This window comes from Nyctereutes procyonoides, unplaced genomic scaffold (assembly GCF_905146905.1).
Source record: "Nyctereutes procyonoides isolate TBG_1078 unplaced genomic scaffold, NYPRO_anot_genome, whole genome shotgun sequence".
Classification (NCBI taxonomy): domain Eukaryota; kingdom Metazoa; phylum Chordata; class Mammalia; order Carnivora; family Canidae; genus Nyctereutes; species Nyctereutes procyonoides.
Genome location: NW_026575125.1, coordinates 37863208 through 37879744, shown reverse-complemented (window position 1 = coordinate 37879744; position 16537 = coordinate 37863208). Strand labels below are relative to the sequence as shown.

Genomic DNA, 16537 nt, shown 5'->3' with positions numbered 1-16537 from the left:
CAATCATCAGACTCGCTTGCTTTCCAGTTAGACTGGACAGTGAATTTGCATGACCGTTTAACGAGTAGTTGAGTGTGAATACATTAAATATGCTAATTCACATAAAAGTGCTCAGTAAATGTTAGTTGCTATCATTCTCACTGTTGTTATTATTGACTAGTCCAGGGGAACACCATACCGTGCAGAAAAGATATAGTGGGGAACCAAGGGGATTTTTCTCTTTTTGATTGTGAAGCCTATGGAAGCCAGTGTTCATCAACACTTTGTATAATTTTTTATACTTTTATACTGTCTTCATTCCTCCCTTGACCTCTGAACCTAATTTGGCACTTCCCCTAAGCATCCCGAATCATCCCAAACCAGCTATCAGAATTTCCCACAATCCCCTGATTGTGTGTCAGTGTGCATACATCACAAGTACCCTTAACTTGAAGCCCAAAAGTCCCTGGAGGCTCCAGACCCACGTGATTGCCTGGGGTAGAGCTGTTGAGAAATGATGCGGTACCTGGTGTGGCAATCCTGGCATTAGAATGAGTAAATGAGGGGCACCTGAGTGGCTCAGTTAAGTGCCCAACTCTTGGTTTTGGCTCAGGTGGTGATCTCAAGGTCATGGGATCAAGCCCTGTGTCAGGCTCCCCATTCAGTGCGGAGTCTACTTAAGACTCTCTCCCTATGCCCCTTCCTCCCATGTGCTCGCTCTAATAAATACATAAATCTTCAAAAAAATTAGTCAATTATGCCTGCACTCGTGATGCTAGTTCCAGGAAGTGGGCCTCAGTGGCAGATCACAGAACTTGACCTCCCAAGGCACATTTCCAGACCCCAGCTGCTCCACGTTTGGCTTCAGTAAGACAGAAAAACACTGGCAACAGCTGCCGTTTCTTGCATGGATAACAGCAGAGTTTAAACAATCTCGTTTCAACAGCATGAAACTACACAACCCAGCTAGACCTCCCAAGAGTCCAGGCCCAATACAGAGGAAATTATCAAAGTGTGCAAAGAAATGTCAGGTAAGGACAGCCTGGGTGGCTCAGTGGTTTAGCACCACCTTCAGCCCGGGGTGTGATCCTGGAGACCCAGGATCGAGTCCTACGTTGGGCTCCCTGCATGGAGCCTGCTTCTGCCTGTGTCTGTGCCTCTCTCTCTCTTTCATTAATAAATAAAATCTTTAAAAACATGTCAGGTAAGAATGAGAATGAATATGTGTTCAGTCTTAAGAAATGGTCTCAGACTACTGTGTTCCTTAGGGCCTTAGAATCGCCTCATAGGTGCTTCAGGGGCTGCCTGGGGCTCTGTGTCTGTGGCTGTCTGCAACAGGTGACTCCTGCCCCCCACGATTCCCCATCAAGGATGAAGCAGAAAAACAGCTGAGAGCCTCCTACCCCCACTCCAGTTGGACTGGGGGTGAGAGTGCAGCCTCCAAGGGCAACAGTGGATGATGTAGAGGAGAACCAAGCCGAGTGATTCCCAGAGTCCACAAGGATTCTTTTTTAAAGGAAAAGAAAAAGAAAAGGTGGAATAATTGCTGTAAAGTTGAGAGCCTATTGGTACAGTTGTTTTGAGGAAAAAACAATTAAAAACAAAACCAGGGACGCCTGGGTGGCTCAGCAGTTGAGTGTCTGTCTTTGACTCAGGGCATGATCCCGGGCTCTGGGATTGAGTCCCACATCGGGCTCCTGCAGAGAGGCTCCTGCCTCTTTCTCTCTCTGTCTCTCATGAATAAATAAGTAAAATCTTAAAAAAAATGTTTTCTCAAATACGACGCTGTCCCACGGGTTAAGTAAAATGTCAGACTTACCTTGACATACTGTACAAGACGCTCATTTACGTTCACTTTGTAAGTCTCTAGACCCAGCTCCTTAGATAGTCGTAAGATTCTGTTCTGAGTTGGTCCTACATAAGCCCCACCAACATCTACGTAATCAACATGTTCATTCTGTAGAAAGAGAAAAAGTGACCAGGAGACTTTAGTTAAAACTCAGAAAAAAAAAAAAAGGTTTCTAGGTCTTAAAGACAAAAACATTTATTCTTTACAACTAACGAATGTCTCACTTTCTCCTAAGAAAGCAGCAAGTCTTTCTCCTCCACCCAAGGATTTGGGACACAACCCTGTATGACACTCATCACTAAGCAATCCCATTTGTACAGCTACGAGTGAGGCAATTCGACAATAACATGTATTACACATAAAGAATGCTATCGTACATTGTGCCAATCTAGATCTTTTTCAAAGCATTAAAGTTTTTATCTATGCTTTTCTCTGCGGTTGTTGGTATAGGCCTAATTCTCCAATTTCCAACAGATGAAGTTTTAAATCAGCCCACAATGATGGGCTCTTGATCTTATTTTAAAATACCAGATGGAGCGGGGGGGGGGGGGGGCGCCTGGATTGCTCAGTTGGTTAAGCATCTGCCTTCGGCTAGGTCATGATCCCGGGGTCCTGGGATGGAGCCCCGCATCAGGCTCCCTGCTCGGTGGGAAGTCAGCTTCTCTCCTGCCCTTCCCCACTCCATTCGTGTTCGTTCTCAAATAAATAAAATCGGGCAGCCCGGGTGGCTCAGCGGTTTAGCGCCGCCTTCAGTCCAGGGTGTGATCCTTGGACCTGGGATGGAGTCCCACGTCGGGCTTCCTGCATGGAGCCTGCTTCTCCCTCTGCCTGTGTCTCTGCCATTCTCTCTCTCTCTCTCTCTCTCTCTCTCTGTCTCTCATGAATAAATAAATAAAATCTTTAAAAATAATAATAAGAAAAAGAAAAAGAAAGAAAAAACAGAATGAGGCTCCTGGGTGGCTCGGTTGGTTAAGTGTCTGCCTTTGGCTCAGGTTATGAACCTGGGGTCCTGGGATCGAGTCCCATGTTGGGCTACCTGCTCAGCAGGGAGTCTGCTTCTCCCTCTACCTCCGCCCCTCTCCCTGCTCATGCTCTCTCCTGCTCATGATCACATACTCTCTTCTCTCTGTCGAATAAATAAATCTTAAAAAAAATACTAGCTGGGAAAAATATATCACAGAAAAAGGTACACAAAGGTATAAAAAGATTCATATACCTAACAAATTATTTTATAAATACACCATCCTTCCTTCATAAACTGAAATTTACTTTTTCCTCTTGTGTGCAGTTCTCTATTTTCCCCAACTTTTTTATTAACACATTTCCTGGTAATTTAATCAATAGACTGACATACTGGTGACTTCCACCCCCTCCCTGTGTTTGTAATAACTTCTGGGTCTGTTTCTATTTTGTTGTTTATATCCGTTCTTATCCATGTTGTCTTTGTTTCTTGTTTGCCTGATGATTTTCTATGGCATGCCACTCATTGAATTTGAAAAAATACGGAAAGAATCTGAATCCTAGGAGGATGATCATCTTTCTCAGAGAGGATTTGTCTGTTTCTGCCTAGCACCTGGGGACCCTTATGATACCAGGTAACTTTATTGCATTTCCTGTGCCTGAGACGATTTGAAGCTGGGCTGCAATGTACACCTGCTCTATTCTTCTTAAAGTTCACCCTCAGTCCAAGGACACAGGCCAACCCAAAGAATGAGGACTTTACCAATACCTCCCTCCATATGCACCCACTTTGGTGGGTTCTGGACTTGACCTTCAGTTGCTCTAGCTTTGGATGACTTCTGAAAGTACTACTCAGCCTCTCACTTGCTTCTTCGGTGGTCAGTAAACTCCCACTCCCCACTCCCCACCTCCAGGGGAAAAGTAGGTCAATCCTTTCCAGATGATGGCCCAGTGATTCTTTACCACATTCTTAGTTCTCTGATGCTTCAGAGATCTGTGGGTGTGTGTACAGTGCAATTTGTCCAATCTCTGTGTATTCAGAATTGGGACAATTCACCTCAAGTGTTATTTCCAGAAAACTGATTGTCAAATATTATTCAGCCTTGCCTTCCTGGTGAAACCCAACCTGATATTATCTTTCCATTGCAGGATAAGCTTTGCTAACATTTTATTTAGGATTTTTGTAGCCAAATGCATGAGTGAAATTGAGATTCTCCTCTCTTCTACCTCATCCTCATCTGTCTTTTGCATTACAGTATTGCCAATCTCATAAATCAATGATCATATTTTCTTCTATCCTTTGGAAGGGTCTGTATATAAATAGAATGATTTATTCTTTGAACATTAGGTAGAACATACCTCTAGAGCTATCCAGGCATGCCATTTTCATTTTGGGAAAATCTTTTTTTTTTAAGATTTTATTTATTTATTAGAGAGAGAGAGAGAGAGAGAGAGAGAGAGAGAGGCAGAGACACAAGGCAGAGGGAGAAGCAGGCTCCATGCAGAGAGCTCGACGTGGAACTCATCCAGGGTCTCCAGGATCACGCCCTGGGCTGAAGGCGGCGCTAAACCGCTAAGCCACCGGGGCTGCCCAATTTTGGGAAAATCTTAAAATATGAGATTCAATTTACTTCGAGGCTAAAGCAGGACCCATATTTTCTGTTTCTTTTTAAATCAGTGTTAATTTTGATAAGCATATTTTTCCTTATACATTTCATGTATGTTTCAAAACTGTTGGTTTAAAGTTCATGACATCAATTTTTCATTTACTCTTTACTGAATCAGTAGTTATATTTACATTTTCATCCCTTTTACTGTTTATTTGAGATGTCCCTTTTTTCTTTTTCTTGAAAAATCTTACCAGACACTTCTCTATTCTTAGTCTCTTCAAAGAATCAACCTTTGTTTCATTGATCCTCTTTACTGAATGTTTATTTTCTGTATCATTGATTTATGCAATTTCATGGTCTCTTTTAGATTTATTATATTCTTAATTTTCTAACTCCTTTTATGCTTAGTTCATTCATACTGAGCCTTTTTTCTTTCCCAATGGAAGAATTCAGACTATAAATCTTCCTCTAAATACTGCTTTAGCTATATACACAACTTTAGTTTAATATTTCCTTTGTACAGTTTTAAGTATTTTCACACTTCCATTACAATTTCTCTTTAGATTCATGTTTCTATAAACTTTGTTGGGTTTTAACGTCTACAACTGGGATTTTTTTATCTTTTTGTCATAACTGCAGTGTACTCAAAGAATGTGGATTTTATGACAATTCTTGAGGCTCATGTTATGCCCTCATACATGATCAATTTTCAAAGACTTTTCATATTTGCCCAAAAAAACAATATAGTCTCTAAAAGTGATATGCATAGTTTATATATGTCCATTAGAATAAGCTTAAAAATGAGCTTTTTCATTTGCTTAATCTATCATTAACTTACAAAATTATGTAAAAAAAGTCTCCTACTTCATTGGGCATTTATCTTTGATTCCTGTTAATTTTTGCTTTATATTTTGGGGCACATTATTTACTGTATACAAGTTCAGAATTGTTTGATTTTCTGGGTCTTTTATCATTATGTACAGACACTTCAATGACATGCTTTTGCTCAAAGTTTACTTTGTCTGATATTAATATAGTTAATATTGTCTATCTCTTTTTCTTAAGATTTTATTTATTTATTCATGAGAGACACACAGAGAGAGGCAGAGACATAGGCAGAGGGAGATGCAGGCTCCTCACAGGGAGCCCAATGTGGGACTCCATCCCAAGACCCTGGATCACAAGTCAAAGGCAGACACTCAACCACTGAGCCATCCAGGAGTCCCTTTGTCTATCTCTTTCTTGGTCTTTCAGTTAGAGTTTAAATCTGACAATTGTTTTCCTTTAATTGATGAATTTAGCATTTATATTTATTATTATTCCTTTTTAAATGTCTTAACTTATTTTATTATGTTTTTTCAAATAGTTTTTGCCCTGATTTCTTTCTGTCTTTTGGATTGAAGGCTCTCTACTTTTTCTCTTAGTTTTTTCTTGTACTTGTTTGGAAGTTATAGACAGGCCTATTTTAGACATTTTCCTAGCAATATTAACATGCATACTTAATATAGTCTAAAGTTTATCAGTAGATTATCTTCCTACTGAAAAATACAAAAATCTTTATACTTCAATTGTTATCATCCTTTTTCCAATCTGTAAGCTATAAAAGTACTTTGGTTTGGGTTTGTCTCCAAACAAATTTGACATTACTTTGTTTTATGTTTTGATGCTGCTGAATTTTATTTAAATATTTACCAACATCTTTGCTCACTGTCCCCTCTTGAATCTCAGACCTTTTGCTTGTAATTGTTTTCCCTCTGCTTGAAATACATTTTTCTTTATAATTTCCTCCAAACTGGTTCCTAAAGTCTCTGTTTTTGTCAGTCTGGCAAAAAGACAGTTCAAGCAGGTGATGAATTCAGTTTAGTTCCTCTTTCTCTCTATCTCAGAACACGGAAGATATCTTCTGGCATCTGTTTTTGTTGTTCCAAGGGTCACTTATAAATCTAATTGTTGATTTTTTAAGAGTATGTATGATTCGTCTTTTTTGTCTTTTAAAAAATAATTGCTTGTGAGATCTATTTCTTTGGTATACTACAGCTTCTCTGTGCCTGAGTGAGAATTTCTTTTCGTTTATCATGTGTCGGACCTGATAGGTTTCCTCGTGTCTTTCAACAATGCTGAGAATCATCAGCTATTATTTCTTTATACCATCATAATTCTATCTTTCGTGTCTTAGCTGCCTGCCACCCCTGAAAACATATTTTCCAATCTTTGCTTCTGAGCTGCATGCTAGATAATTCTTTCAGTTCTAGCAGTTCATTCACTGTCTTCAGCTGTGTCTAATATACTATTAAATATGCCTGCTGAAGTTTTTCATTTTAATTAGTATATTTTCATTTCTAGAAATTATTTTTTAATTTACTTGATCATTTTTTTAGTTTCTTTACCCTGCTCCTAGTTTTAAGCACTTCTTTTCTTAAAAAAAAGATTTTATTTATTTATTTGACAGAGAGAGGGAGAGCACAAGCAGGGGGAGCAGCAGGCAGAGGCAGAGGGAGAAGCGACCCTTGCTGAGCAGAGTCTGGAGGCTTGATCCCATGACCCTGAGATCATGACCCAAGCTGAAGGCAGACACCCAACCAACTGACTGAGCCACCCAGGGGCCTGGCCCCTGAGTACTTCTCTTTAAAACATGCCAAACAGAAAAACCAAAGGTTAAAAAAAATTAATTTACAAATTTGAAAATAAAACAAAAACAAATAAATAAGTAAATAAATAAATAAAACAAAACCATGCTGAACAGTAATTTTTTACTCTTTGTCTTATTTGACTGTTACAAAATCTTTCTGGATCATTTTTTTATGCTTATTCTTCTGTGGTGCCTTGTTTCCTTGTGTGCTTTCTCATTTTTAACTATGAGTTACTTATTTTCTTTGGAACTTTCCCTGTGTAAATAATCTGAGGCCTGGGTGTAAAGGATTTGAGTCTATTTCTGCTTCGGGGATGCACTTGTTTATTCCACAAATAGATCATGCTCTCCTACAAGGTGCCAGGTACTCTTCAAAGAGCTTCTGTTGCATCAGCAAACAAAGCAAAGATTCCTCCTCTGAAGGAACTTACACTAAGTGGGAAGAGACCCATTGGGAGTGAACCCCAAACATAATAACTATCTCAGGTTGACAAGAACAAGAAAAAACAAAGAATAACAATAGGACAGGGGACTGAAACTGCAGAGGAAAGATTCCAATTTAAGATACAATGCATATGTAGGCCTCCTTGAAGAGGAAATATTTACATAAAGACTTGAAGGAAATGAAGGAATTGTCCGTATGCCAGGAGAAGAGCATTCCTGGCAGAAAGTACAACCAGTGCAGATTCTAAGGTGGAAGGGTGACTAGCGTGTTCAAGAAAGAGGAGGCCAGTTGGCTAGAACAGAGTGAGCAAAGAAAAGAGAACTGGAGGGGCACCCAGGTGGCTCAGTCGGTTAAAACTCCAACTCTTGATTTCAGGTCAGGTCATGATCTCAGGGTTGTGAGATCAAACTTCACGTCAGGCTCTGTGCTGATGTGGAACCTTCTTGTGAGATTCTCTTTCCCTCTCTCTCCCTCTACTCTTCTCTCCTCTCAAAAAAAAAAAAAAAGAAAAGAGAATGTGACATGAGGTTAGAGAGGTCATTAGGGGGCAGGCCATGGAAAGCCTCACAGGGCATTGTAAGGACACCAGTTGGCCTCTGAGTGCGAAGGAAAGCCTTTGGAAGCTTTTGAGCAGAGATGTGCCAAAGATCTGACTTAGGTTTGACAGGCTCACTCTGGCTGCTGCACTGAGAATAGATTCTAGGAGGCAAGGGTGAAAGCAGGGAAATCAGTTAGGAGATCATTGCAGCAATCTGGCATAGAGATGATGGTGGCTCCCACCAGGTGGTAGCCATGGAAGTGGTGCAAAGCAGTGAATTCTGGATATATCTGAAGGCAGAGTCAACAGAGTGAATGTGAGGCCTGAGAGTTTTGAGTGTGACTCTCGAGTTTTTTAGAGTTGCCATCCTTTGATACAAGGAAGGCTGCTGGAATGGAGTTCTTGATGGAGAAGATCAGAAGTTCAGGTAGAGTGTCTGAAATTTGAGATGTCCGTTAAACATCCAGGAGGTCTGCAAATTTCTGATTTCCATGTCAAGGTGGCAGAGTATATTTTATTCAGCATTCTACTTATTTCAATGGAGGCAGTTAATCAGGGCTTCCATTCTGTCATAATACCAGAAAATGACATGTGCTTTTGACTTCTTTCACCTGTACCTTATATAATCCTTACATTGTCTTTTACTAACTCCTGGTACTGTTCTCTAAACCTTCTCTCATCTCCAGCACCCCTTTTAAATATAAAACAAAACTGGAGTCAGTACTCCAATAAATTTCTAGGCTTTAATAAAGACAGCAAGAGGACTCATGGGAACTTCCACACATGATGCCTTTAGAGTACTGAAACTATCTTTAAAGCAAATAATCCTAAGTGAAGTAGTAAAACGTGTGAGGCATTTTACGGAATACTCCTATTTTTACCATATAACCTATTACAATATTATCAACTATACTCCCTATGCTGTAGTTTTCAACCCTGGGGAAAGTTCGCTTACTTATTTTATAACTGGAAGTTTGTACTGCTTAATCCACTTTACCTATTTTGTCCACCCCCTCCCCACCCAGGTACCACCCCTCTAGCAACCACTAGTTTGTTCTCTATACTTAGTTGGCTTCTGGTTTGTTTGTTGTCTTTGTGTTCATTTGTTTTCTTTTACAGAATGTTTCTTTACAAAGGTGAAAGACTCTAAAGGAGGTGCATCAGGTTCAGCATGAAGATATCAAAACTGTATTACCATATTCTGCTCTGTTGTACCTCCACCTTGAGGGTCTCGCTTTTGATCTTATTTCTCAGACTCTGAAGAGGCCACAAACATGCAACTATATAGAAACAAATACACCATCCCTATGATAGCCATGCAGGCATTTCGACTTCATAAATTTGGTCCTGAAGAATTATAAAGGAACTGCACTAAGAAAAAATTGGGGAGTTCTTTCTTTTTAAATTTATTTTAGGTAAGCTCCACACCCAACATGGCACTCGAACTCACAACCCTAAGATCAAGAGTCACATGTTCTATCAATTGAGCCAGCCAGACACCCCTAAAGATTCTATTTTTTTTAAAAGATTTTATTTAGGGATGCCTGAGTGGCTCAGTGGTTGAGCATCTACCTTTGGCCAATGGTGTGATCTCAGGATTCGAGATCAAGTCCCACATCGGGCTCCTTGCAGGGAGCCTACTTCTCCCTCAGCCTGTGTCTCTGCATCTTTCTCTCTCTCTACCTCTCTCTTTTTTTAAAAAAAGATTTTATTTTTTTTAAAGAGAGAGCAGGAGGAGGGGCAGAGGGAGAGGGAGAAGCAGGCTCCCCACTGAGCAGAGAGCCCAATGCAGGGCTTGATCCCAGGACCCTGGAATCATGACCTGAGCCAAAGGCAGATGCTTAACTGACTGAGCCACCCAGGTGCCCCTAAAGATTTTATTTTTAAGCAGTCTTTACACTCAACGTAGGGCTCACACCTACAACCCAGAGATCAAGAGTCACACACTCCACCAACCGAGCCAACCAGGCACCCTGAAAAATTGGGAAGTTCTGAGCTCATAGGAGATCTATCTGGATAGTTGTCAAGTACAATACCAAATTTAACATTTCAGAACTTAAAGATCTGAACTTAAAGAGGAACTCTTAGGGCATCTCCACTCCAAATTATCCTAATTGACTATACTCTTAGAAGCAATTCTAACAATATTCAATTCAGTTTCTTATTAAATAGCATTTCTGTCCCTTTTTCGCAAAGCCCTTTTTTTCTCCTTTATTCACTGGAAACCCTATAAAAGGTAAGTCTAGTTTGTAAGCATTTCAAAGTTCCTTCCTCATATACCTGATGAATTACAATATCATGCTCAATACACAATAGTGTCTGTATGGTGCTAACATATATAAATGATGCAGCATGGAAAATCAGCCTGGGGCAATAACACAGATGGGGACAGGCATGCTGAAATTCTCATTTCCCTTATAGCAAGAAACCTGTTCTTAACTGAGAAACTGCAACATGACTGATGCTCCTATTTAATATCCACAAGATTTGAGAGATAAGAAACATGGGGCTAAGGAATCATTTAATAACAATCTCCAAAGTGAAGAAATAATTTTCAGAAAATGACAGGAGAATTTTATCTAATTAAGTCAGACATGTGGGATACACAATCCTTCTTTTGCTCTACAATACACTGTCTTCAACTAGAACTTGAAGTTGCAAGGGAGCTTCAAGTACATGTGGACTGTATCTCACTGCCCAAATGGGAAAATGGAGATGCAAAGAGCCAACAGGACTTTGCCCAAGGGAAGAGTGTCAGACAGTACAGGGGCCAGAATCCTGTCTCCTCACTTCCAGACCAGCAGCCTCCCAGTGGACTATGTCTGAAGAAGTACTCGGAAATTCTCTAGATACAATTTATCTGCATTTACATTAATTTCAAGCAAGCAAGCAAACATACACCATAGAGCAACACTTCTGTAACATCCCCTGGGAAACTTGGTGAAATGCAGATTTGGATGCAGTGGGTCTGGGACAAGGCTTAAGACTCTGCATTTCTGGGACGCCTGGGTGGCTCACTGGTTGAGCATCCACCTTCGGCTCAGGGTGTGATCCTGGGGTCCTGGAATCAAATGCTGCATCGGGCTCCCTGTGAGGGGCCTACTTCTCCCTCTACCTGTGTCTCTGCCTCTCCCTCTGTGTCTCATGAATTAAAAAAAAAAAATCTTTAAAAAAAAAAGACTGCATTTCTGTCAAGTTCCCTGTCAAGCTCCTGGGTGACTCTGAGGCTGCTGGGCCATGGACCACACTTTGAGTCGCAAGGCTAGAGCAAAGTGAAAACAGATCTATGGTACATCCCTATACATCTAAAAAGGTAGGAAGCAAATGACAGGGGAACGTAGTGTGGTATCAGTGAAAGCTTGAACAACATTCTAGTTCAGATGTTGGTTGGCTATTCCATTTCTGTTCATACGGCCTTGCCCATGCCTGCTTCTATGATGCAGCCTGGAAATGTTAAATAATTGCTTTGCCAGGCTCCCTAGCAGCTAAGGGTAGCTCTCTGCCCCAACTCTGGCCAAGGAGACTAGCGGATGTCTGCCGGGATCTTCTGGTACAGGGAAAGTTTTGTTGCAGATAAAGCTGGGGCCGCCTCAACAAGAACCAGACTCTTAACTCTAGAGAACAAACAGATGGTTACCAGAGGGGAGGTGGGGGTGGGATGGGGGAAACAGGGGATGGGGATTCAGGAGGGCACTTGTTGCAAGGAGCACTGCGTGTTGTACAAAGTGTTGAATCACTGTATTGTACATCGGAAACTGATACTACACTGCATGTTAACTAAGGAATTTAAATAAAAACGTAAAAGGAAAACTGGGGCTGCCTCTTCATGCTCTTTCTTATCTTAAATGAGGACTCAGTGCTTAGAGTCACGGCAGCCATCTGGTTACCACTAGGCAGTAAGCCAACATGCAAAGAATGGCTAAGCAGGAAAGACACAAAGAGACTAGAGCCTTGACGACAAAGTTGAGCCCCTGCACCAGCCTGGACTCCCCAACACCAGACTTCTTAATGCAAAATAACTGAATGTCTGTATTGCTCAAGCCGTTGTAATGAGCACCATATAAACCATTTTTGCCATAAGTCTGATTCATCTTCTAATTAGATAGATGGCTTCCTCTCTTTCCAATCACTGCAACTGTTTAGTTTTGTCCTTTCAGTCCCAAGCCTTTAAAACACTCCATTTGTGTGCTCTAGAAAAGGCTCTCATTCATGATCTAACTGCCAAACACAGGGACCTCTTTTCAGCCCTCATCCTATGTCAAATGCCCTTGGCAGCTGGCTCTATTCATCCTCCCTTTCTCTTTCCTCCGCTGATCTGCATGGCACTGTTCTGCCTCTGCTGCTTTTCTCTGGCTCCTCTGCTGCTGCCCTCATTAAAGCTCTGTGCTACCCAAGCCTCCATGTTTGGCCCTATCCTCCCCACCCCATGTCATCTCCCTGTGCACTCTCAACAGCTCCCACAGTCTTGACTGCCTGCGACCATGTCCTTGAATAACACTAAGCAATAGTTAGCATGCATTTTTCTAGAATGGTGACATTAGCCAAAGAATAAAAATGCAGTTGATGCAGCAAGAACTGACCTCCCTCCTCATGTCCAACCAACCTGAAAAGTGTCTCTGGCAGCAGCATTCCTCTTAGGGAACAAAGACTAAGGACAAAATTGCACAAAAATATGCTATATTTGCTTCTGCTTACTGTAGCCCCACTTACTTTTAAGTTGTGCATCCTTGGACAAATAAACAAGAAACCTATACTGTGCGTGCACACACGTGCACATGTGCACACATGCCATAGATGTATAGTCACTTTAAGTCCAGCCAAACTGTAACCCCACCTGACACGTTGCATACTCTAGTTAGGTCTCTAGTATGGAAATTCTGACAGTGCACTGAAGTTATTTGTTCACGCTTGTTTTCATCACTAGAATACAAGTTACTGAAGGTCAGGGGCTGTCACTCTTCAGTGAGTGTTTGTTGAAAAGAGTGTTTGTTGGAGCAGTTTAGGGCTCTGCAGGACAAATGGCTTAACTGCATGAGCTCTTGAGATCACCTCTAGTTCTGTGACTTCCAGCATCCCCATTTCTAGTTTGAGTGAGAGATTATATGTAAGTATTAAAATCACTTACCCTCACGGTGTATGTTCTTCCTCCAACTCTATCTCGTGCTTCTAAAACTAAGACATCAACTTCATGTTCGGCTAAGAGTTTGGCAGCAGACAATCCTGTAAGGAAACAAACAAACACAAAATCAAGGGCCATATTAAGACCCAAACATGAGACATCCAAGACTTAGCCAGATCTACACATCAAATGAACGCAGGACCTTATACATAATCCACTGATTTTGCTATCTTTCTAATAAAGTCTGACCACACTGTGATTAATTAAGGCACCAATTTTGTAACTCAAACTATATTACATTATAATCATTTCACTATCGTAAGGTTGGTTGACAAACTGTAATTATTTTAAATATATATATATATATATATATATATATATATATATATGTAATGAAATTCTATTTAAGAGAATGTGTTGAACCCCTAAATCCACCCTTATTGTGCCCTTCTTCCAGAAAACCTGATTGCATAAACAGAAGAGTATGCTTTCCTGGAAACTTGTCCTGGCTACACCAGCCCTCAGTACTTTTCTCAACTGAAAAACCCCTCACAGGGCCATCTGGGTGGCTTGGTCAGCTAAGTGCCTGACTCTTGAGCTCAGCTCAGGTGGGTTCAAGCCCCATGTTGGGCTCCACGTTGGGTGTGAAGCCTACTTAAAACAAAGCCCTTATAAATCACATCCTATGACTTATATTCTTGCTAGATGTTGTTTTCCCCACTAGATTCAAAGTTACCAAAGGTAGGAACCATGCATCACACTTTATTAGTTGGCTCAAAGCTTAGAGCAGGTTTTTACATGTAAATAAAAACTATCACAAAAGATAGATTTAAAACCCAGTAAATAATATTGGAAAAGTAGAGAAAATGTTGTGGATTACCATTACATCAAGAATGCATGCTATCGATGCGGAGTTTCACTGATGTTAATCCTGATCATCTGGTTGAAGTGGTGCTTGCCAGGTTTCTTCATGATAAAGCTACTTTCTCTTCTCCCTTTCCCCCCTATATGCTTTGGAAGGAAGTCTATGCACAGCCCACACTCAAGGAACAGGAAGTTATGTTCTGCTTCCTTGAGGGTGAACTATCTACATAAATTATTAGGAATCCTTCCAAAAGGAGATTTCTCTCTTCTCCTCTATTTTCTTATTCAATCATTTATTTGTATCACTATGGACCCATAAATAGTGGTTTTATGCTTGGGGTTATAATCTGATATTATGTTATTTGCTTTTTTGCTCAAACTTCCAACTTTGGTCACTGGGAGTTCTTTCAGTTGGCTTCTGTGTCCTTCTGACGCATCCTAATCATTGTGTGTGCGTGTGTGCGCACATGCGCATGCGCGTGTGCTTCGGCCAATTCCTTACTTTCTGGTATTACAAGATGTTTCAGGGTCACCTTGTCTTTCACTGTTCAAGCCTAGAATCAGCCATGTCTCCAATGAGCCTTGGCTCCTTTATTGGAGAACAGTATTTTTTTTAAGATCTATTTGAGAGAGAGAGAGAGTGCACAGGAGGAGAGGCAGAGGGGGAAGGAGAGAGACAAGCAGACCTACATTGAGTGCAGAGTCCAACATGGGGCTCATCTAAGGACCCTGAGATCACAACCTGAGGAGAAACACTTAACCAACTGCGCACCCCAAGTGGCCCTAAAGAACAGTATTAGAAACCAAGATCTGGGGGTGCCTGGGTGGCTCAGTCAGTTAAGCATCTGCATTCGGCTCAGGTCAGATCCCGGGGTCCTGGGTTTGAGCCTTGCTTCGGGCTCCCTGTTCAGTGGGCAATCTGCTTCTCCCTCTCCCTCTTCTCTCCCACTCATGCTCTGTCTCTCTCTCTCTCTCAAATACATAAATAAGAATAAAATCGTTTTTTTTTTTAAAAAAAAAAGAAAGAAACCAAGATCTGGACAGTAGGTGTGCTCCTTGCTACTGGGGTGTCATTGCTTCTGGGATCTCTCAGCTCACAGAATAAGGAAATATATGTGTGCACACATTTATTTTTAAATCTACTTTTATTTGTACGGTTAGTGCTATCTTATACCTAGTTATCTTTAAACTCCCATTACAAAAAAAGTATGAACATCAGGTCATACCACAAAGCAAAAAGGCTTTCAGAGACTGTGACCAAGAGGCTCAGGAACCCCACCTATAGAAACTCCCACTGGCCAAAGATGGAAGTTTAAGTATCAAATCAAAATAACAACTGCAAGAGGGAGATGGGGCGGGGGGTGGGGTGGGGGACAAAATAACAGCAGCAATGGCTTAATTCCATGAATTCATAATCATACTAAACACATAAAAACCCTCGTAGGTTCTCTGGAGAACGCTAAGGAACCACCTTACCATTCTGAAAATGACTAAAGGAAACGAAAAGGATCTGGCCTTCATCCTACCTTTCCTATTTGCAGTGAACCTCAAAACAACCAAAGAACTAACAAAGGGGGAGGGAGGTTCTGCTGTGTAAAAGTATGCTAGTGAGTAGGTGAGGATAGATAAAATTAGAATATCAGAATTGATGGACCTAGTGTAAGAGGCATCAACATCTGCTAACATCACACACAGAGAGATAACCAGATGCTATCTGCCTCCCAATGGAAGAATACACCAGCACCTGTGAAGTAGTTAGAGAGGAAGGAAGGGGAGGGAGACAAGGAGCAAACACTAAATTCTGATGTGATCAAGCCTCTAGAGCTTATACTCAGGGCCAGAGGAACATGTTTAAATGGTACTACTGGCATTCGATCAACAAAATCCAGATCGTATGAAATCATACAGGACTACCCTGGTTTTGGTTTTTAACAACTTGCCTGCTCCCATTCTCTCTCCTCTTTATCCTTTGCAGACTTTTCCTATACTAAATCTCTCACGTGGCTAGTTATGTCTTGATGTCTGCTCTCAGAGGACCCAGACCAACACAGCATTTTGTTCCTATAAAGAATCAAGGATGAATTAGGGTCCAGAAGATCTAGAATGTGAGGAGGCTAAACCATAATATCCAGCACTGCTATCTGCTAATTTGTGTACAGTGTACCCTTCTGTGGCTGACATTCATCAAAGATCTAGGTATGCAACAAATCTTTGGAATCTGCTCACAAAGAAAGCATTCATCCCATGACATTTAAATAAATTCAAGCCAATGTCTGGAAACCTTGGTGCAATGTGTTCTCTGGGACAGAGCCAAAGGCTACTCCTGCTGAGCGTCATTAAAAAAAAGGACGAACTTGTTATTAAAAGCATACTTATGCACAAATCTTTGTTCTTATGTCAAAGTATCAGTCTATATATAAAAGCAGAGACACTCAGATACGAAAAGGTTATGTTTTTCCCAGTTCACCTTAATCAATAGAACTATAAACCGATTAGAAAAATACAGCCAACAGTTTACAAGAATTAATTGGCAGCTCCTCTTCT

The 16537-nt window shown here is 41.0% G+C and overlaps 1 protein-coding gene across 1 annotated transcript in view; it reads right to left on the bottom strand.

Annotated features, from left to right (window-relative positions):
• MAOA (monoamine oxidase A) overlaps nucleotides 1-16537 on the bottom strand; it is a 70122-nt gene that overhangs the window by 36176 nt on the left and 17409 nt on the right. The window contains exons 2-3 of the mRNA XM_055338817.1: nucleotides 13136-13230; nucleotides 1799-1936 (exon numbers count right to left, since the gene is read on the bottom strand). Coding sequence (XP_055194792.1) covers nucleotides 1799-1936; nucleotides 13136-13230 — 233 coding nt within the window. The remainder of the gene's footprint in view (nucleotides 1-1798; nucleotides 1937-13135; nucleotides 13231-16537) is intronic.